Source organism: Hippopotamus amphibius, chromosome 12, assembly GCF_030028045.1.
Source record: "Hippopotamus amphibius kiboko isolate mHipAmp2 chromosome 12, mHipAmp2.hap2, whole genome shotgun sequence".
NCBI lineage: Eukaryota > Metazoa > Chordata > Mammalia > Artiodactyla > Hippopotamidae > Hippopotamus > Hippopotamus amphibius.
In genome coordinates this window covers 79,922,533-79,946,033 of record NC_080197.1, presented here as the reverse complement: position 1 = coordinate 79,946,033, position 23,501 = coordinate 79,922,533, and the positions used below count along the sequence as shown (strand labels likewise).

Genomic DNA, 23,501 nt, shown 5'->3' with positions numbered 1-23,501 from the left:
AAGACATGTTTGAGACAGTACTCACGTGTATGGGCAAAAAAAACTCGAGGACTGTATTGTGACTAACTGTATTATTTTAGTTTCTATTCTGTGGAAAGTGTAAAGCATTCCAGCAAAGGGTTTTAATGTAGATTTTGTTTTTACACCCATGCTGCTGATTGCTAAATGTAATTAGTCTGATCATGACGCTGGATAAATGTGTCTTTAAAAAAAAAAAAAAAAAAGAGTCCACCTGCCAGTGCAGGGGACATGGGTTCAATCCCCGCTCCAGGAAGACCCCACATGCCACAGAGCAACTAAGCCCGTGTGCCACAACTATTGAGCCCGTGCTCTACAGCTCGCAAGCCACAACTACTGAGCCCATGTGCCACAACTAATGAAGCCCACATGCCTAGAGCCCGTGCTCTGCAACAAGAGAAGACACTGCAATGAGGAGCCCACACACCACAATGAAGAGTAGCCCCTGCTCGCCACAACTAGAGAAAGCCCATATGCAGCAACAAAGACCCAAAGCAGCAAATAAATAAGATACATTTTTTAAAAAAATAAAGTAAAACAATGGCTTTCAAGTCCTAACTAGAATAAAATGAATTCCCAAGAAACACCAATTGAACAGTGATTTAAAGAGTCCTATATCCATTCCCACAAAATAAATGGAAGTAGATCAAGCTTTGTGGATGTTAGCAGTCAACCTTAGCAGCTACACTGACTTTTCTCTTTCACAAGAAAAATTCTATTAGAAACATAAATTTCCATAAATTTTCCTAAAGATATTAGAAAGAAAACCCTGAGAACGTCCCTAAAGCTCATGATTATCTGATCACAAGGCATTAGGCATTTTTGCTATTTAGGTGACATCAACAAGATTCTCCAAAAGTAAGATCAAAGTGTATTAAGTCAGTTAATTGGTCAACGAGATTTCTCTGCCAATGTTGAGGTGATCTTTAAGAGCTGATGTAAACAGACTGTCCTCCTTGCGCATATTCCTTTTGGCTATCAGCTTTCTTACCATTAGCACAATACTTCTTCATAACTGGAGAAATATTATTATTTAAGGATCTGTAAAATGTCTTTAACAAGTAAGAAACCAACTCATAATAGTTGGAAGAGGTAAGAGGTAAGACTCAGGAAATAAATGATTCAATTTACTATATCTCTGCAAAGCTTCCCGAAATATCCCTGCTATAAGAAGAGCCTTTAAATCTTTCATCAGATCCTTTTTTATATGCATTATGTAAACACCAACAACATATGCACACAATGCACCGGCTAAGCAAACCAAATAATTCCATTTTGGTGATCTTGACCTCTTTCTCTGAGAGGTCGCCTTGCAATAGGCTGACTTTTTCTTTCAAGTCTTTAAGATCTTTTTTGTAGTTATCAATTTCCTCCTGCTTTTCTCGCTCATCTCGGTCGCGCTGCTCCTTTAAGCGTTCGATTGTCCGCTCCTGATAAGAAAGCACATCAATACATCAGAATATTCCCTTCATACTCCCATCATATGACGGCAATTCAGCTTTTAGCTGATAAAATTTCATGCATCCTCCACTTAAAAGACAGTGATAAGTCGTTAATAACTTACTTTTTAAAGGATTCATCCTTCCTACCTATCCTGCTCTAACATACACCTGGCTCTGTTCTTTTGATTCCCCTAGGTTTCTTTTCCTATAATCTTAATTAGTATTAGATGTCCCTAAAGTATTCTTTTGGAATAATCTGGTTTATTTAATTCCTGTGTAACAAAAACGTATACACCACCCCCCCCCCCAGGACAATCCGTAACAAATACTTCTTCTCTATATGTAATTCACATGTTGCCTACAAAGCAATGGAAACAACTCACAACTCACACATCAAAAAAGGAGGAGGCTGGAGAGATTATGATTTGTTGAGCTTAAAGCATAAAGAAGGATAAAGAAAAGAGAAACCATTAAAACTTCTGTCAACAGATACTCAGGAAGTTTGAAAGTTGAAGCAATTTAAGGATATTTCTGGGTATTATTTCTGAATATATTTGGGGATCAAGCCTTGATCCCTGGACAGGCAGCCTGAAGCATTCTGAGTCCAAGAGGTTTAAGGAACAGTAACCTTATTCCTTCAAAAAATAATAATAATAATAATGACCCAATTAAAATGCCCCACCAAGAGTCCTTAAATCTCCTCCAAGATATTAACACTTATCATGTTGGGCCACTTTACTTAGTCAACCATTTCTGAAAAAACTAGGTTTGCTCATAAAGGCAAAATGAAGTGGCAAGGCCAAGACTAGAAAAACAGCAAGTACATTGTATCAATAACTAAAACCCATGAATACATTAGGTCCCAATGCAGCACAGTACAAGAGAACTAATGTTGCCTCCTGATGGTCAATGTCTGACATTCCCACATCGCCAAATTCCAGCTGACCGTACAAACAAAAAGAAGATAGTAACCAGGGAGGCTGGGGCTGATTCTTTAGAAATTCCAGCCACTGCCCTCTAGCATGGAATCTATCCTGCCTAGCAACAAATGCTTAAATTGCCAACAACAAAACAGATCTTCTTTCCTTCAAGCTAGGTATATCAGCAACAGCACAGGCAGCTCTTTTCCTTGTTGCCAAACCGACTTCTTCTGTCTTCTATATCCAAGTCTCATCACTAGAGTGACTTTCAGATTAACAAGAAAGCAGAAGAAATGTGTCTGTGGGGAGTCTGGGCCAGTTACCCACCTTCTCCGCAAGGGCCTCCTCCAGAGTCGTCAAGGCGGTGTCAGTGTTGGTGGTGTCAGCCTGCAAGGATTTGACTCGCTCCTTCAAGCTGCTCAACTGCTTCTCCTTGTCTCTAAGTTGCTCTTGAAGATTTTCAATCTGAGTTGTGCACACATATTTAAGGGGGAAGAAAAAGGAAATTGAGAGAAATACAAATAGTCACAATAAAAATCATTTTAAGTTGGAAACAGGTAGATCAGGGTTGCCAGTGTTTGTTTTGTAGAAATAATTTAATCCTAGGGGTTTCAGAACTTTATGCAAAACTTTAAACTGGGAATTTATAGTCAGAAGAGAGAAAAGACACACATATGTGTATGGGCACATAGGCAGAGTCATAAATCTCTAAAGAAATAAAGAAAGTAGCTAGGGAGAAAAGGCCCAACATACAGGCATGGGGGGAAGACCTACAGAGAGCGAAGCCATAAGAAACTGGATTACTTCCAAAGTGACAGTGTAGATGCACAGAGAGATTCCTTTATAAAATGCTGAGGGAGGACAGCAAATGGAACAGCTCGACACTAAGAAAAACAAATTAGCTGTATAAAGGAAAAATTGTTCTTAAATTCTAGTGCTCAAGTTAGATTTTTATATCACCTTTTATCTAAACAGCAGGCATTTTCAATTAAATTAATTATTGTAGTTATTCATTCTTTCAAATACACTTACATGCATTCATCTGCTCAAAAAAGTATTGCTGAATTCTCTATCACATGCCAGGCACTAATGACACAAAGAAAAATGAACAGACCCATTTTCATTAGAAGGTGGGAAGGGGACTTTATGTGGCTGAATCCAAGCTGTGGATGGGCTTCTGTGCCATCCTAACGAGCACACATTTTACTCTAGACAGATGGGAACTATGAGGGACTTTTAACCAAAGAAATGGTCTGGTCAGTTCTATATTTCAGACTGATAATTCTTATGGCTGTGGAGAAGATATCTAAGGAGACTTTTGTAGATACATGAAAACAATTAGGAGAGCATATCAATTCGCGTAAGAGAGTTCCGAAACTAAATAAGCTAAGAGAGATGGAGAAGAGGGGATGGGCTTGTGAAACAGAGTGGAAATAGCATGTTATCACTAGAGAGACTCACATACACACAAATATGGAGGAACTGTAGAGAGATTTTTTTTTTTTTTTTTTAGAGAGAGATATTCTTAAAAGGAGAAAGGAAAATAAGTAAGGCAACTACTCTAAAACTCACAAACTTCATGCTTTCACTCAGCACATATTTGAGCTCCTGCTATATGCCAGACACTTTTCCAGGTGTTGAGGATATAGAATTAATCCAAACAGACAAAAATCCCTACACTCAAAGAGCTTACATCCCAATATGGTAGACAGTGAATGAACGAATGAAATGAACATAGTACGTAAGAGGGCGATAACTTCTACGGAGAAAAACGAAGCAGGAGAATATAATCATCGTCTGCTCTTGAGCTAATACTTGACTGGCTGTTTTATTTCACGTGGCTTTCAAAAAGCAACCTACATGTTATCTCTTTCGGGAAGACTTCCTTGCTTTTATCCCCACGACAACAAGATGACCACAGTCTACACTCCATCACCCATGAACACAGTACATATACATACATATAAACATCCCCCATTCTTTTCTTTATCTATACTTTTATCACATTTATCTCCATTCTTGCATCTACCTATACCTTTTAACACTAATCTCCAACCATACTGTAATTACTCATTTTATACACATCTTCACAAGTGGATGAATCCTACTCCTCCACCCCAGTTTTGTACCCAGTTTTCATATCTGGCATACATCAAGTCTATAATAAATATTGGTTCAGTAATCAGTAAATAATACATAAGCTTGGACTTTCATAAATTGTATTCAGGCATACACATAAACTTCTGCCAAGAAAGGAACTACCACAAAACCTAGATCCAACCTTCAAATAATGTCCTGCATCAATCAATTTAATACAAGCTCTTTAAGGGTCTGCTTCATTCCACAGGTTAAGGAAAAAAAGGAGCCACTCTAGAGTCAATGAGAACTCCACAGCAGGACAAATAATCTAAGCAAAAAGATTCAGTGAATTTAGAATAGGGGGTCATGAATACTGTACAGCTTGGATTTTCACTCTTGCAAAGAAATAATCCTGTATGTGAACCAATGAAATTGGTGCCAGTCTTTTCAGCACCAATAAAGTCCAAAGTCTACTGTGAGAGAAAAGACCACCACATATGAAAAGCATCAGTTTCCTTTAATTTAATCAGATACTCCTATTGGAATCTCATACGGATCAATACTTAGGTAAATTCACAACCACTAAAGAGATTTTGCCACTTAAAAATCCAGTACTCCACATACATACAGAACGCAATGCCCTGGTGTTTACACGTTTAACCGCCTGTGCAGGTCATTCCAGTTGCTAACATATAAACCTTATACCAAAAAAAAAAAGAGGATCACTGTTGATTAGATTTTATTACCAAGGAACAGCAGTACAAGCACCTTTTTTAAAATGAAATTTCACAGAACCAACCAAGTTTTGCATACAACAAAGCAGACATTTGTTTTATGAGCCCACCTAATACACAAACAGCCCTTACATGCATAATAAAGATAATACCCTTCTTCCTCCTCCATCATCAACATCTAAGAAAGAAATTAAGACATTAACTGCTAACAATTCCACTTGTATAATTCATATGTAGTCCAACTGAAGAGGAAAGTGAGAAACTTACACTCAGCTAAAAACAACTCCATGCTTGTTTTGCTTTCATGAAATATGCTTGCTGTGCCGAGAAAAACAGAAAAACAGGATGACCTAACAATTCAGTGTAACTTTAAGATGTTTTGTTAAAAAATGGAATGTTCTGCACCTGCTCTTGTAAGTTTCTGTTTGGGAACTTCCATGCTCTGTAAACATGTGCACTATAAAAGTAAAGCTCACCCTGAGTTCAGGGCCCAGAACTTTGGAACGTTAGCTCGTCTGGTACCGCTGGCTTAATAAACCTGAGTTCCGCTGGCTTAATAAACCTGAGTTCTCCAACCCTCCGAGTGTGGTGCCTGGTTTCTCAATGGACTGGTTTCTGCAACATTTCTGGAGACCCCAGCAAGATTCCAACCATGCCAGCCCCTTGAACCACCAGACCAGTGGCTCAGCCGAATTGGAGCAATGGAGCTCTGAGACGAACGAGGAGGCGCACCACCTGACAGTATTCCGGGTTCTCTTTCAGACCAGTGCTCTGACTCTCTGGACTGCAGAGCCCCGACCAGACTCATTGGAGGGATGGACCAACTCACCAGGAATGGCCACAGGATCAGGTAAGGCCCCAGGGCACTGAACCCAGTCAGATCCCGTCTCCTGACGGAAGAGGAGCTTGATCACCTCCTATTGTTTTCAGTAAGAAGACCACCAGTTAGGGACCTTCCCAGAGCGGGGAGGCACCCACCAGTTAGGGACCTTCCCAAAGGGGGGAGGCACCCACCAGTTAGGGACCTTCCCAGAGGCGGGAGGCACTGTGATAAACTCTGCTGTGAATGTGTGTGTGAGTGAGTGCCCTGGTTTGTCCTCATTCCAAGGCAATTGTGTGGCTCCACAGCCTTCGTGACTACAGAGTCCAAGTGGGCCCTAACCAGTGGTTCTGTGGTGACCTCATATGGCTCAGGGTGGTGTCTGTCTCTGGGGGACCCAGTTCCTCCCTGTGAGTCAGATTCAATTCGGGACTCTATACCACCCACGAAAGCTAAGAGGCACTTAAATTCCCCATGGGGACGTGGCCAGGCGGGCACCTGAATGGTCTCCTCTTCTGAGGGGGCACCCACCCTTGTTTGTTTTTGCGACACTGACACAGGGCGGGATAGACAGGGGGGCGGGCGGGGGACACACAATTGATTACTGATTTGATTTAGCAATTGTGTATGTCCAAATGGCCCTTTTGCCCTAGGGCCCTCCACCAAGATTATTTTCTTAACATTTTACAGCTCACTCTCCCCTTCTGTCAGCTGACTCTTTGAGCTGACTTACTGAGAAATTAGGTTTTCCCCAAAAGACTTGCCCCATTTGCCAGACAGATCTGTACCTCCCTCCCTCTTGGTCCCCTGGACCACTCTGTGAAGAGCGGCACATTCTGACGTGTTCTTGTATACTTTGGGATTCACATTACGAGGCTGCTTTCCTCCGTCACCTTTTCTTCATAATCCCGATTCCCCAAAGATTTCAGGCTCTTCACTTAGGTGAAGAGTACGCATACTTGCTCCCTCTGCCTGCTCAGTGCCCACAAGAGGGTCAAACACCCCAGACCCCCTCCGGAGCCCCACCTGAAGTTATTCCTCCGCAAACCCCATTACAAGAGACCGCCTCCTTACAGCTCTGTCTCCCTGAGACATTTAACCATCAGGACCATCTATAAAGAGGCATGTACTCGTGCTGTCTGGGAATACTGGGCTTTCCAGGAGTATCAACATCAGCACTACCTGGGTTATAAGGTCCTAAGACAAGGTCCTTCCCGTGCGTGTCCCTCTCCTCCCTGGTCAAAGAGGTAGATTACACTTGCCAACATGGGGGGAAGTTCCTCTAAGCTGACTGTTTTGGATTGTACGATGAAAAACTTTAAGAAAGGTTTTTCCAGAGACTATGGGGTTAACATGACCTTGGGAAAGCTCCGCACCCTGTGCAAGTTAGAATGGCCCACCTTCAGGGTGGGATGGCCCGCGGAGGGTACTCTAGACCTTCCTACAGTTAGAGCTGTGTACTGAGTGGTGACAGGGACCCCCAGGCACCCAGACCAGTTTCCATACATAGATTCCTGGTTGCAAATCCCCGTTCAGCTGCCTCTTTGCGTTCGGTTCTGTGCAAATAGGCAGGGACAGTGTAGGATCCTAGTGGCCCAACAGGCTCCGAGGACAAGCAAAGAAAAGCCGGCAAAGGGTATCCACCAAGCAGACCCCAAAGAAGAGCCCCCTGTGCCTTTGCCCTAAATGCCAGCTGCTCTGCCAGTTCCCGTTCAGCCTCCTCACCCTTTACCAGACAGCCCTCCACCATCTGTGTCTCCACTGCCTCCAAATCCAGAGCGCCCTCCAAGCCCGCGGCGACTTTGCTCAGCCAACCAACCAGTTCAAAAGCCCGCAGCCCTGCAGATGCCCTCACGAGAGGCCCGAGGCCCACCCCAGGTCAATGAGGACGGCTCTGTCCAGGCAGGACGTCTGGTCCTTTATTATCAGCCCTTCAGTACTATCGACCTTCTCAACTGGGAACACCAGACCCCGTCCTATTCGGAGAAGCCACAAGCAATGATTGACCTCCTTCAGTCCGTTTATCACACCCACACAACCAGTGTGCCTGTTGCAAAGAGACCGGACACTGGAGGAATGAATGTCCCCATCGTAGAGGGACAGCTGAAGGGTCAAAGAAGTTCATTCAACCCAGCAGAGGAAGGTACCAGCCTGAGCCAGCCGCCCAAGACCTTATCGGCCTGGCGGGAGTAGGATCGGGATAGGGAGGACCGGGCTCCCTGACCCTGGGCCCCTGGGAGCCTATGGTCGCAATGAAAGTGGGGGCCAATCAATGACTTTTATGGTGGATACTGGAGCTGAACACTCTGTGGTAACCACACCTGTGGCTCCCATCACAGGTCGAGCAGCAACTATCACTGGTGCCACAGGGGACAGGACTACCCGCTCATTCTGCAAGGCCCACTCATGTCAGCTGGGGGCCACCTAGTGATTCATGAATTCCTGTACTTACCAGAGTGCCCCATTCCCTTGCTGGGCAGAGACTTGCTGACGAAGCTCAGGGCACAGATCACCTTTGTCCACGGGAAGCCCGGAAGTCTCACCCTGGGGAGCCAACCAGCTCTGATAATAGCTGTGACTGTGCCCAGGGAAGATGAATGGCATCTCTATTCTTCAGAAAGAAAACAAACGAATCCAACTAACCTGCTAGAAGAGTTCCCTGCTGTCTGGGCAGAAAAGGGGCCCCCAGGTTTGGCCAAAACCCATGCACCCATCGTGGTGGACCTGAGGCCAGGGGCCACTCCTGTCAGGCAGAGGCAATATCCAGTACCGCGAGAGGCACGTCTGGGAATTCGAGACCACATCCAACACCTGTGTGACGCCGGAATTCTGATCGAGTGTCAGTCTTCCTGGAACACACCACTCCTACCAGTCAAGAAGCCTGGAGGGAACAACTGTCGCCCCGTCCAGGACCTCCACACAGTCAGCAACGCAGTGATCACCATCCATCCTGTGGTCCCAAACCCTTATACCTTCCTGAGCCTCTTAGGAAGGCCCAAGCGAGCTGGTTCACCTGCTTGGATCTCAAGGACGCCTTCTTTTGCGTCTGGCTATCACCAGCCAGCCAGCCCTTGTTTGCCTTTGAATGGGAAGACCCACACACCGGGGGGGAAGACCCACACAGCAGCAGAAAGACACAGCTGACTTGGACCCAACTGCCACAAGGCTTCAAAAACTCGCCTATCTTGTTTGGTGAAGCACTGGCTGCGGATCTTGCTGCCTTCCCCGGAGAAGCCTTGAACGGCACCCTACTCCAGTACGTAGATGACCTGTTGCTAGCCAGTCCCACCCAAGAGGACTGCTGGAAAGGCACCAAAGCCCTATTGGCCCTACTCTCCACCACGGGGTACAAGGTGTCATGGAAAAAGGCGCAGATCTGCAGACAGGAGGTCACGTACCTTGGGTTTGTCACATTGAGAGGGCATTGAGCGCTTGGACGTGAAAGGAAGCAAACCATCTGTTCAATACCTCGGCTAAGCACCAAGAAAGAGGTCCGTGAGTTCCTTGGGGCTGCCGAATTCTGCCGGATCCGGACACTGGGTTTCTCTGAAACTGCCAAGCCACTATACAAGGCCACAGCAGGGTCTGGTAAGGACCCCCTAGAGTGGGGGCCTAAACAAGAAAAAGCCTTCAAGGAGATAAAGAGACTCTTAACCAGTGCTCCAGCATTAGGGCTGCCAGATGTGACACGGGACTTTAACCTCTTCGTGCATGAGAAAAATCATACTGCACTGGGGGTCTTCACACAAACAGTTGGGCCATGGCAGCGCCCGGTCGCATATCTGTCTAAACGACTGGATCCTGTGGCCGCCGAATGGCCGCTGGATGGCCGCCATGTCTCCAGGCATTAGCTGCTACAGTGGTCCTGATCAGAGAAGCAGACAAGCTTACACTGGGACAGAATAGAAATGTAAAAGTCCCTCATGCTGTTACCACACTGATGAACAGCCAGGGACATAAATGGCTGACCAACACCAGAATGACTCACTATCAAGGACTGCTCTGCGAAAACCCACAGGTCTGCCTCAAGACTGTGCGGACGCTGAATCCTACCACCTTCTTACCTACGGAGGCGGGAACCCCCGATCACGACTGTGAAGAGGTCCTGGATGAAATCTACTGGAGCAGGCCAGACCTGACGCACACTCCCCTCCAGAACCCAGAACTGGAACTGTTCACTGACGGAAGCAGTTTTGCCCAGAAAGGACAATGCAAAGCAGGCTATGCAATAACAACAGATGAGATAATAAAGGCTGAGGCCTTGCCACAGGGGTGGGCAGCACAACAGGCTGAGCTGTGGGCACTCATCCAGGCGCTGAGGCACGCCGAAGGGAAGTGAGTCAACATCTACACAGACTCAAGGTATGCCTTTGCTACTTTGCATGTTCATGGAGCCATCTATAAAGAAAGGGGACTACTAACAGCAGAGGCAAAAGGGATCAAAAACAGAGAAGAAGTCCTTCAGCTGTTAGAGGTAATTTAGAAGCCTTCCCAGGTGGCAGTCATCCATTGCAAAGGCCACCAGAAAGGAACTGATCCAGTCAGAAAAGGAAATCGGTTGACTGACCAGGCAGCCAAGGAGGCGGCGCCCCAACCGAGTCCCACATTGAGTCCAGAGCCGATTTCTAAGGTCCTCTTGGCACCAGAATTGCCCCCGTCCCCAAGGTATACCAAAGAAGAAGATCAAGGGGCTTCAGGTGAGGAAAGAACTAAAGGAAAAGAGGGCTGGTGGAAGCTTCCAGACCAAAGACTCTTCGTCCCCAGTGCTATAGCAGTCCAGCTGGTGAAGCAACACCATGAGACAACTCACTTAGGGAAAACAGCACTAGAAAGTCTACTGAGCCGCTACTATTTTGTTCCTAAGTTTCCAACCCTGTGTGCCCAGATCAGTGCTAGGTGCGTGACTTGTGCACAAAACAATGCCAGCCAATGACCAAGACCCAGCCCAGGGGTGCAGACAGTTGGGACATTGCCCTTTGAAGATTTAGAAGTGGACTTTACTGAAGTCAAGCCTTACCGAGGCTATAAGTATTTGCTTGTGATAGTCTGCACCTACTCGGGATTGGCTGAGGCCTACGCCATGCACACTGAACGGGCACGAGAGATGGCCAAGGCCCTACTAAGAGACATAATCCCCAGATGTGGGCTACCTCTCTCCACAGGGTCTGACAATGGGCCAGCCTTTGTGTTTGAGATAGTTCAGATTTTCTCCAAGACACTGGGAGTCAAATGGAAGCTCCACACCGCTTACAGACCACAAAGCCTCAGAGAAAGTTGAGCGCCTGAATCGGACCCTCAAGACTACGTTAGCTAAGCTGTCAGGAGACCCAATTACCTTGGGTCAACATGCTACCCCCAGCCTTACTTCAAGCCCGATGCACCATGAGGTCCTCAAGCTATTCTCCCTTTGAGATCTTATACGGGAGATCTCCTCCAGTGATAGGGGAGCTCGAGGGAGACCCCCAGCAACTAGCAGACCTGGAGATGTCTCGACACCTCCAGGCCCTGGGAAAGGTCTTCCATCGTATTACTTGAGAAACCTTAGAAATGACTGCCATTCCCTTGGGCAACTGGGTTCATCCCTATCAGCCAGGAGATGAGGTATGGGAAAAGAATGGAGGAAGGAACCACTTCAGCCAGTTTGGACTGGCCCTCGTACTGTCGTCCTGGCAACCCCTACTGCTGTTAAAGCTACAGGAGTCACCCCGTGGATCCCCCACACCCGGGTGAAGAGAGCAGCATCTCTAAAAGGGCGAGCGACCTGGACTGTCAAAGCTCATCTGAACCAGCTGCTTCAGGTCTTCCTACAGAGACAACCGAGTCCCGTCTGTAATCTTCAGCCCTGCTCCAGTCACTCCAGGGCTAACTGGTCTACGCACGGTGGGAGCTTGAGGAATTCAATGAGGGACATCTCAGAGTCAGGGTTACGATGACACCCTGCCTTGTAGGGACTGGCTGCACCACTGGCCTTGATGTTTTCTATAGGCTAAACACAAGGGATCGTGTTGGTTATAATCTACCCAAAGGTAATGGAATCCTGGAGAACTATTTGGGGGTTGGTTTTCTTACCTAGGGGGACTCAAAACGCTTGTGGGAATAGTCCTGCTCCTCCTTGGGACCTGTCTCCTTTTACCTTGCCTCTTGCCCTTATTCATGAGGGTAGTTTCCAGCCTAGCTGAGGCCACCGCCGATAGGAGGGCCACCGTACGTCTCCTAGCCCTAAGAGGTTATCATCCCCTGGGCTTAGAAGATCAAGAAGTTGATGCCTTATAAGATTTAAGGTACATCAAGAGAGGGAATTGAAGAGGAAAGTTAGAAACTTTCACTCAGCTAAAAACAACTCCATGCTTGTTTTGCTTTCATGAAATATGCTTGCTACGCCAAGAAAAACAGAAAAACAGGATGACCTAACAATTCAGTGTAACTTTAAGATGTTTTGCTAAAAAATGGAATGTTCTGCACCTGCTCTTGTAAGTTTCTGTTTGGGAACTTCCATGCTCTGTAAACATGTGCACTATAGAAGTAAAGCTCACCCTGAGTTCCGGGCCCAGAGCTTTGGAACCTTAGCTCGTCTGGTGCCGCTGGCTTAATGAACCTGAGTTCTCCAATCCCCTGAGTGTGGTGCTTGGTTTCTCGATGGACCGATTTCTGCAACACAACTATTAAAGGAATCCATTATTCTTTGCCGGCAAAGAAACTTTTCCTGCCATACTCAGGTGCAGAAGCTGCGAAACTAGGTAAAATCCCCATCAACAAGTTCTCCCTGAGCTACTTCCTTATTCAATTACCTAAACATATTGCTGAGTTGGAGGAGAGGAGGAGCATGGCTATTCTTGGACTCCTATTTACTTGTAAAGAGCAGACACAAACACTCCCTAGTGAAAGGAACTGACAGTGAAAGGAACTGACAAAATGAAGAATAACTGCCTCCTTTGGGCAAGCTGCCCTAAGTGAGGAAGACTTGAAATAGACAAGATATGTGCAAACCAGGTGCATAGGCATTAAACAAACTCAAAACAGCTACCTGTGGTGTGTGGGAGGATGGGTGTGCACAAAACTTTTTTTGTGTATCCAGCATCATGATGGACAACAGCTGAATACTACTAAATACTCCTTCTACATATCCTCACTTTGTGACTCAAAACTGCTTTTGTGATCAAGGCTCTCTGGGTTCAGACATGCTGCTAACCAAGGGGTGTATGAATGCTATCATATTAATTTTGTCATTATTCTCTTCTTTTAACTAATCCAATATTGACGCTATAAAAACTGTTCACTCCAATAGTTCCATATCATACGGTCTCAGTATTTACTATGCAACTTTTATAAAATATATAGTAAATCCCATTCTATACCAAGTTCAATTATCCACAGGATCTAAAATATACTATTTACAAAAGTTTTGAGTATAACACCTAAAAGGAAAACTGAATATCAGTTATGCACATACTTGAATATTAATAATAAAGATGAGTATTCTGGAATCATGCTAAGTTGAAAAAATACTCCTTTAAATATGCTAAAAATATCTACCCCCCAAAAGAGGAAAACTTTCTATTTTGTAGTAACAGAAACCACAGAATCCCTAAAATAGCAACATGATAAAAACAAACAAAAAAAATAATAATGATGGTGACAGAGGAGGAGGGGGTAGTGGTGCTACAAGGGACTGCTAACACTTAACAGAGTGCAGTATGTGTCAGGCACTGTTTTCAGAACTCCATGTATAACAACTACTTAAGCACCACCACAAGACTATAATTATTAGGCAATCTAGCTCCAGAATTCTACTCTTAATCACTGAGCTATAAATAATATATCCTATGATGGAAAAGAAAAAGAAAAAAAGAATCACACAAAGATGTTTCAAGCATCTTTTCAAAAACTATACCTTGTTATTAAGTAGCATTTATCAATAAACGCAATGTTATTACTATGGTCACATATTGCATTCTCACCTACTGAAGCAAAGAAGGAAGGGTAGAAGTGCCAAACCACGGCCAATGCTGAAGAGGGTCTTCCATGTACTTCCGTGTACATATAGCCAAACACAACACACTAAAGCTGGTGAGTAGAACCAAAGGTACTTTATACCAGGATCACTATCATGACAGTATTAAGATAGTCTGTTTAGCATTTCAAGGGATAGAAGGAGACTAGTTTATTACACACACGGACTAAGGAGCACTTAACAAAAGCTAAAAAAGCTTTTCTTCTTTTACTTTAATAACTTATACTTAATAATATTGAAAATTAATGAAAAGATTGCTGCAGAAAATGATGTATTTTATAATTCTATGGGCTTTTTCCTACTTTATGCTTAACCCATCTGTTATAAAAAGAAATCATTAAGCAGCTATTAGCATGTTTTCAATTTCTGCATGAGTAAAATGTGTAGAGATGGAAGGAATTGGTGTTTATTCTATGTGTGTCCCTGATGACAAACAAGGAGGGGGAGGGCCAGTCAGGTTTACACAAAGCCTAAAATCATAGAGGAGAACTAACAACGAGGAATGCAAGAAGGAAACACTTCTTAAATAACCATTTAGAGAAAGAAGATGTGTTCCTTAAAATGACCTCTCTAATTAGAGGATAACTCTGTTAACTGGGCCATAAAGAAAACAGAAATAATTATTATATTACACAGAGCCTTTCTTCTCCTCCTACAATTTTTATTTTACAAAGAGAGAGAAACACCAATGGAAGAGGAGGAAGACTGATGCCGAATGCATGCTGCTCGTGAATCCATCAGTCTGCACACCACTCCACACTGGCACAGATTTCTGTGTTTTGGTTTTTATCAGCATTGCCAGTTGTCAGAAACTATCATGTTTCAATGTGGATGATTTATTCCTAGTCAAGTGGAACTGATTACTCTGCCTTTGAGGCCCTAATCACTGAGCAAAGGTAGAAGGGACCTCCTACAGGATGTAGTTCTAATGACAAGAAATCCCAAAATACTTCTTGAGGTCACCTAGCTACTTGAAGTATCATTTAAAGGAAAGAATTTTTTTTGATGATGCCTCCACACTTACTCTAAGCAGCTATCAGTGTTCAATTTATTGTGTGAAGCAAGTTACTCAGAAAGACTCAGACTTTTACCTTCCCGGTTAATAATACCTTTCAATATCAGTAGTAGAAGTACAGTTTGGATGAACTGGTCATAGTGAGCTGGCAAAGAGGGATCTATGTAGTCAACAGAATCTGAAAAGGAAAAATTCACTAAGTCCTCTGATTTCTAGGCAGTTGTTTGTCTACCACCCCGCAAGCCTGTGAAATGTACTAACGAGACACAACTACAATTACCAAAATGACCACAGTTTGCCCAGGCTGTACTGGTTTCTAAATTTTACTTGTCCAGTTATATATTTCCAACGATTAGAAGACACAAGAGTACCAAAGTCACGTGGAACTCTAAGCAGTGTTTTAAACACAATTTAGGTTGTTACAGCTCCCATATCTATATTCTCAACTACTGTTTAGGGTCTTTAATAAGCCCAGCAAAGATTCTGGTTGACATCCAATTATTTCTTTGGTTGATTTTCCCTCCCAGTCGTGCTGTTCTCTCATCATATAAGTAATGGGTGGATTACCGTAATGAATAAATAGTTACTTGATCTTTCTAATTACTTACCTACAGAACAAAGACCACTAATATTCCTTTCAATTCTAAAATACAACTGTATTCTTATGATGGGGAAGATAAGAACATTTAAAAACTAATAAACTTCAACAGAGTACTACTGTATTTTACTTTAAAAACTGTTCAAATTTAATTATATAAGAAGTATAGGTGTGACCTTTAGGAAAATATAGTCAGAGCCCATTGCTTCAGTTAGATTTTATTAATTGCTGGGAGGGAAAGTAAGTTCCTTGACAGACTTGCTCACAGTACAAATAATGGAACTAGGGACCTCTTAAATTAAAATAACTGTATAATATGAAGCAAAAGCTGATGAGACCAAAGGTCACTGCCAATCAAGATCTGGATGGCAGACCATTAAGGAAATGGCTCAAATATTTCTTTTTATATCTCGCAGACATATATAAAAACTTGACAGAGCTTCATATGCTAAAATTGCTCAAAGAACAAGGAAGATTCTTAAATCCACAGTAGCTTTCCTTTTGAAGCAGTGGCGATGATGACACTATACTTAGGACCTCCATTCGCATCCATGTGAATGGCATCCCTTGAAGTTGCCCAGTAATAATAGATAGAACACTCTTAGATCTAACAGTTCACTACATTTTCATGATGAAAGAACTCAGTACTTTTAAGTAACTAATTAAAGCAGACACACTAGGCTTCATTTCTGCCCCTCCCCCACACAAGGAACCACTGTTCTTTGTATTATCTATCACCAATAACAAAGTTGGGAAAAATCAAGTACAGTACATAACAATAGAAGGCTAGCTAAATTAAATATGACCTGTCAACCATTACAGTTCATATACTTGATGATTAATTAAGGATATGGAAATTTCTTTATTATATACTATTACATGAAAAAGAAAAGTTATCAAAATGTATAATATTATCCCAATTTGAAGGAAAAGTTTTTTACGTAGAATTTTCCTTGTTATAGCTTTTTCATATTTTTCAAATATTTAGAATTGACATACATCATTTCAATGATGATGACAAAAACAGCAGTTTTCTAACTCCTATCCAAGAAATCTTAGGATTTATAGGAAATATGATTAGGATTATGATAAGAGTCTCCTAACATATGCTCTTATCAACATGGGAAATCTCTAGGGGTCTCTGTGGGACATGTAAGCAGTTCTATTTAACCCATACCTTTCACAGGTTCATACTGTGGGACCAAAACAAGCTATCAGAGACTGCGGGGGTTTTCTGCAATGCCAAAGAAAGACTGGAAGGCAACAAATGAGTCCAAAGAAACCAAGACTCTCAAAATGTATTTGAAATATAAGGTCCAAAGGGAATAGTAACAGGATGCTTCACATATTTTAAGTCTAAATTCAAGTTCATCTCACTAAATCTTTATTTTAGCCAGGCCTACTTTTATGGCCTGAAGTATGCTAACTTGTACTAACAGTCAATCCTAGTGTGACAAGGCTGGGTTTCCCAGGAAGCAGACCTTGAGACAGATTTTACTGTTGAAGAAATTAAAGGGTGCTCTTGGGATCAGTACTGGTTGAAAGGGGCAGTGGGGGTGGAGCACGACTGTGTAGAGGGAGAAATTTAAGCTGCCACGGAGTCCCAAAGGATTCAGACAACTCCATGGGGAGCTCTGAATCCAGGATGACCTTTCAGAGTTGCCCCAAGTCAGGGCAATGGATTCAAGCCCTTGTACCCTATAAAGATCACTCACTAGATGCCAATGGGAAGGGTGTGGCCTTGTGCAAGGTAGGTCTCTTTAGCCAAGGCAATCTCCACAGGGGCTACTTCCAGCACCTGGAGGAATATATCACAGCATCCATTACAGCCAGCGACTATGCTCTTTCTAGTTAAATTATATTTCACATGAAACTAATTGCCCTCAATTTTTATGGCTTTGTAAAACCTAGAGACCCTTGTATACCAACTTGGTTGGTTCACAAATGGTGGGCATTCTGAAGCAGGAGTTCAGGGATGGCATTTAAGGTGTGTCTGACATCCCAGTTCACACAAATGAGCCCTGTGCATTTTCACATGAAGAGCACCAATAGCTTTCATCGGATTGTCAAAAGGGTAGTAGAAAAGTTAAAAATCATTCATTAGTTGCATTCTATTCAAATACCACAATACTGTCTAAAATGAATAGCCACTTCACTTAAAAATTGCTTGCTTAGCTGCTTTATAAAGATACTGCGTTACCAAATTTGCTGTGTAAGAGTCTGGCTTGGTTGGGATGCAGGAAGAACAGATCTAAACAACAGTTCCTCACCTATAAGCAATGGAAGCCCAAGAATCTTACCAAACTTAATAAATTTTCCTTGGTCAACTTGAATGATTTTTCTAATCTGAAAAACCCCTGTAGGACAAAAAAATGTTAGGAGAAAAAAGTAAGGAGGTCTGTCAGTTACAGGAAGATAAAACAGATACAGGACAAAATACACGTCTGATGCTGGAAGCTATTTTCTGGTGAGGGTGTATGCATCGGTGTGGCAGAGAGAAGGAGGAGCACAAAAAGCTACCTAATCAAAGTCTGATTTAATAGCTTCTTCAGGCAGTTAATTACTTCAACTTCCCAACTATAGTTGACAGACACTTAGGCATCTATCCAAATGGGCATTCCCACAGGTGAGAATGCAATGCAAGTTAATTCATGTCAAATTATAAGCAATTTTAAGCAGAAGAAAATATTAACTGTGCTTCAAAACTTTGATCATTTTTTTTTTCAAATCCTTTGTCCCTTGCTAGATACTTATCTATGCATTTATACTCTGACAAGTTCCTGCTACAAGGTCTCCTGAGAGACTACTAAGAACAACCTTTGTCCCAATAGGGATCTGACCCTTCCATATTGACTAGTTAATTACCATTTTTCAAGTTTAAAATATGTATTCAGTCAAAACACAAGTCACGGCACTCCAAACTAGAGCTTCCAAGACGCTGACGATATTAACATGACATACAATCAAGAGAAAATGGACACATTACACAAATCTTCAAATTATTCACTAAGCTACTTAAAAGTCCAAAGAAATTATATTTTAATAAGGGTCAAAATTACTTCTACGTTGTACAAAGCATTACAGGATAAGCCTTTGAATGGTTCTTGTTTATACCTTAGCAATTGAAAATAAAGAATTTATCCAAAGGCTATGTTCTCTCTAGTGCCTCCATGATAATGTTGGTGGAACAAGTTTCTACATTTCTCCAGGTGAAAAATACAAGGCTCTTTTAAAAAAAAAAATCCACTCTTATCCCAGGAATGCAAGATTGATTCAACATACAAAAATCAATCGACAGAATGTACCAAATTAATAAAGAACAGAGGGAGGGGATATGGGGATATATGTATAAATACAGCTGATTCACTGTGGTGTACAGCAAAAACTAGCACAATAGTGTAAAGCAATTAAATTCCAATAAAGAGCTTAAAAAAAAACAGAAACCACATGATCATCTCAATAGCTACAGAAAAATCATCTGACAAAACCCAATACCTTTTCATGATTAAAAAAAAAAACCCTCAATAAACTAGGAATAGAAGGGAACTTCCTCAACCTGATAAAAGACATCTATTTAAAAAAACAAAAACCAAAACCAAAAAAACCAACAAACAAACACCCAGAGTTAACATCATATTTAAAATGAAAAAATGAGAGACTCTGTCCTAAGATAAAGAACAAGACAAGGATGTCCACTCTCACCATCTCTATTCATCATTATACTGGACATTTAGGGAAGAAATGAAAGGCAACCACATTGGAAAGCAAAGGTACAGCTACCTCTATTTGCAGTTGGCATAATCTTATATTTGGAATATACTAAAGAATCCATTAAAACACCATTAGAGTTTTAGCCAAGTTTAGTTTAGCCAAGTTGCAAAACCCAAGACCAATATACAAAAATCAGTTGTATATCTTTACACTAAAAATGAATGATCTGAAAATGAAATAAAGAAAATTCCATTTACAAGAGCATCAAAAAGAATAAAATATTTAAGAGTAAATTTAAAGTAGTGGAAGACTTGTAAACTGAAAACCACAAACCATCAATGAACGAAACTAACAACCTAAATAAGTTAAAAGGCATGTTGATAAATTTAAAGACCTGATCCTGGGGGGTTTTTTACTTCTTTTTTGAACCCCGAAAGGCCAAAACAGTCTTGAAAAGGAACAAAGGTAGAGGAGTCTCAGTTCCCAATATCAAAGCCTACTACAAGGCTACACTATTCAAGACAATGTGATGTGGCACACAGATAAGATATAAATTGATAGAACGGAATTGAAAGTTCAGAAATGAACATGTATGTCTATGTACAACTGATTTTTAGCAATGGTCCCAAGACCATTCAATGGAAAAAGAATAGTCTTTTCAACAAACAGTGCTGGAACAAGTGGATATCTACATGCAAAATAATGAAGTTGGACCCCTACCTTACACCATATACAAAAATTAACTAGGAATGGACCAAAGATCTAAATGTAAAAGCTAAAACTATAAAACTCTTAGAAGCAAACATAGAAGGAAATCTTTGTGACCTTCAATTAGGCAGTGATTTCTTAGATATAATGCCAAAATAGAAGCAACTAAGGGAAAAAAAAATTGGACTTCATCAAAATTTAAAACTTTTGTGCATCAAAGGATGCTATCAAGATAGTGAAGAGGCAGCCCATAGAATAGGAGAAATATCTGCAAATTACATATCTGATATGGATGGAATCTCCAGAATAAAGACTTTCTAGAACTCAACCATAAAAAGACAAATAATTTAAAAATGGGCAAAAGATTTGAATAGATATTTCTCCAAAGAAGATATACAGATGGCCAGCAAGTACGTGAAAAGACGTTCAACATCATTAGTCATTACTGATAATGCAAATCAAAACCACAATAAGATACCACTGCACATCCATTAGAATGGATATTTAGAAAAGAAAGAAAACAAGTGTTGGCAGAAATGTAAAATCATTCAGCCACTTTAGAAACAGTTTGGCAGTTCCTCAAAAAGTTAAATATGAAGTTGACATCAATTCCACTCCAAGATATATACCCCAGAGAAATGAAAACATACGTTCATACAAAAACTTGTACACAGATGTTCACAGAATCATTATTCATAATAGCCAAAAAGTGGAAACCACCCAAGTGTCCAGAAACTGATGAATGGAAACAAAATGTGGCATATTCATTACAATGGAGTATTATTCAGCCATAAAAAGGAATAAAGTACTGACACTTGTATCAATGAACCCTAAAAACATTAAGTTAAAGAAGTAAGACATAAAAAGCTGCATATTATATAATTACATTTATACAAAATGTCTAAAATAGGCAAATTGATAGAGACAAAAAGTAGGCACGGGCTGCAGAGGATAGGGGTTGTGACAGGCATGGGTTTCTTTTTGGGGTCATGAAAATGTTCTGGAATTGGACAGAAATGATGGTTGTTGCACAACCTTGTAAGTATACCAAAAACAACTGAATTATATAGTTTAAACTAGTAAAGTTTATGGCATGTGGTATCTCAATTGGGGGTGGAGGGTGGAGCATCAATCCAATTAACCCCATGGTGCTAGCTTTAAAAGTCAAGGCTCCTGATATCCATCAATGAAGTGCAAAACTACTCTAAGACTGAGATTTATCCAGCTTTATTCCCCAAATAACACAACTACAAATAAATGTTTAGCCAAGTTTGTCTGTTCTTAAAGGACTTAAAAATTCTTCAGCGATCAGTGTATCATCCATGCACATACTCAGTCTGACTCTCTTCTAGATGGCCATCTCTTCCATGTTAGATCACTGATACACAAACGTTTTCATCTAGACAGGTGTGCTTCTTTCTCACCTACGGTGACCTCCAAGTTAAATACGTAGTATTAATTCATCTTCTGCTGTCAGTGTGCCCTCTCCACACACCGTATTCCTCCGTACCCTTTTCCTATCAACTATTTTCATACCCAGTGATAATCCTTGAATTGGGTAAAATAATTTAAAAATGTTTAGAATTCCTCTGGTTTGAAGTGACTTCTGTTGACAGCAATGGATGATAGTAGAAGTCCTATGAATAAGAGATTAAAACACTGAGCATAACACGGAAATAGACAAAAAAGTCATAAGACAACAGAAAAGGGAGTGAGAACTTTATTACCATACCATACAAAAAAAACTCACTGTCATATTCTCAATCCTTTATCCAACAACTTTTATTCAACTGGAGCCGCTATTTTCCAAAGATGGCCGTAACAACGTCTCCGACCTTACATGCTCTTCTGTAAATGGCTTTGCCACGCCTCCATTAAGATGTGGAGTATTTTTCTTGACCTTCCCCACCGAATCACGGTAGGTCCTGTGACTACTGTGACCAAAAGAATACAGTAAAAAGGAACCCCCTGCCATTTCCAAGCCAACTCCTAGCATAACCCTTAACTGGCCATGTAGCCAGAGTCCAAGGAATACCTAGGCAGAATGTATGCAAGTGAAGAAACCATCTTGGTAGTGGATCACCCAACTGCAGACACCCCCAGCTGTCACCAAACAAATCAGGGACAAACTACGGAAGAGAGCCCTTCCCGAATTCCTGATTCACAAATAAAATGGTTGTTTATGCCACTAAGCTTCAGCAATAGTTTATTAGGCAGCAACAGGTTTTCCTCCACCTATCTATCGTGAAGCAATGGTATTGTTCTTTCTGTTTTAATCACTTATATCTACAGCGTATTGTTTCTAGACTATCAGAATGTAGGGAAGAGGCGTGTTGTGTTTTCTTTCATTGGTTTTATTTTTTGGAAGAGGTGTTCTGGAAGAGGAGGGATGGTGAGGAGGAACATATCATAATTGAAAGATAACTTATAACAAGGTAAACTAAGATCCTATCTTTTTCAGGGAATAATTCTTCAATCATTATAAGATGTCACTTGTACAACATCAATATCATTTAAAAACAGTTGTATGTTGACAAAATGGAAGTGACATCAGACTTTACAAGTTCAATTATCCACCCTCCTTAAAATTTCCTTGAAAAAGTAAAGGGAAAAAAGTTACATAAGCAAAGTAAATCCATCTGGAACATATGCCCCAGCAGAAATGTCATCATCAATCAGACTTCATTTACTATGCATTGTTTTTTCAATAAAATATTTTGAGAATTTAGCCATATATACCTTCCATTGAGAAAAAAATTTTAATTACACTGAGCTGTATTAAAAAAAAAATAAGTAAAAGAAAGAAAAGGGAAAATTCTAATGCCTAAGGATATTAAGTTTCCATCTTAAAATCCAATTAGGACCTGACCTGGTCTTCTTTAAGTTAGCTTCATTAACAGCTGGCTTGTGACTTAAAAATAATATTTAGAAAATATTGCAATTAATCCTTATTAAAAAATAAGGATTTTTAAAATATTAATTTTTAAAATACTCATTTTCTCAGAATAAATTAGTAAATATTGTTTTCAATGATGAAACATACTCTTTCCATTTTATATGGAAACAGTGAAGAAACTAACACGGTCTTAAGTCAAGACTCCACAGAAATCAAATAGAGTATATAAAGAACCTATTCTGACTTTCTACCGAAAACAAAATGACAGGAGACTTAAAGAACCAATCTAGGACTACAAAAAGGGAAAACCTTCTAATTCAATTATCAGTTAGCTTTCTGCTCCTGTTAAATCTAAACTCTAAATACCAAAACCCAGGAAACTGGAGATGCAGGTAAGGTGAAAATAAACAGAAGTTACAGAGGCGTAGAAGGGAAAGATGATAACATCTGCGTCAGCAAATTAAACTCCAAGCTCCATCACCATTTATAATCAATCAAGCAAGAGGCTGTACAATTTTAACACAGATTTTGAATGCAGCTCGGATTCAA

At 41.3% G+C, this 23,501-nt stretch overlaps 1 protein-coding gene across 9 annotated transcripts in view; it reads right to left on the bottom strand.

Moving 5' to 3' along the window:
- The window catches only part of ERC1 (ELKS/RAB6-interacting/CAST family member 1), a 410,068-nt gene that overhangs the window by 262,072 nt on the left and 124,495 nt on the right, over positions 1 to 23,501 (bottom strand). For all 9 annotated transcript variants that reach the window (XM_057703818.1, XM_057703817.1, XM_057703825.1 and 6 more), the window contains 2 exons: positions 2,708 to 2,845; positions 1,308 to 1,448 (listed from right to left, as the gene is read on the bottom strand). In XM_057703818.1, coding sequence (XP_057559801.1) covers positions 1,308 to 1,448; positions 2,708 to 2,845 — 279 coding nt within the window. The remainder of the gene's footprint in view (positions 1 to 1,307; positions 1,449 to 2,707; positions 2,846 to 23,501) is intronic.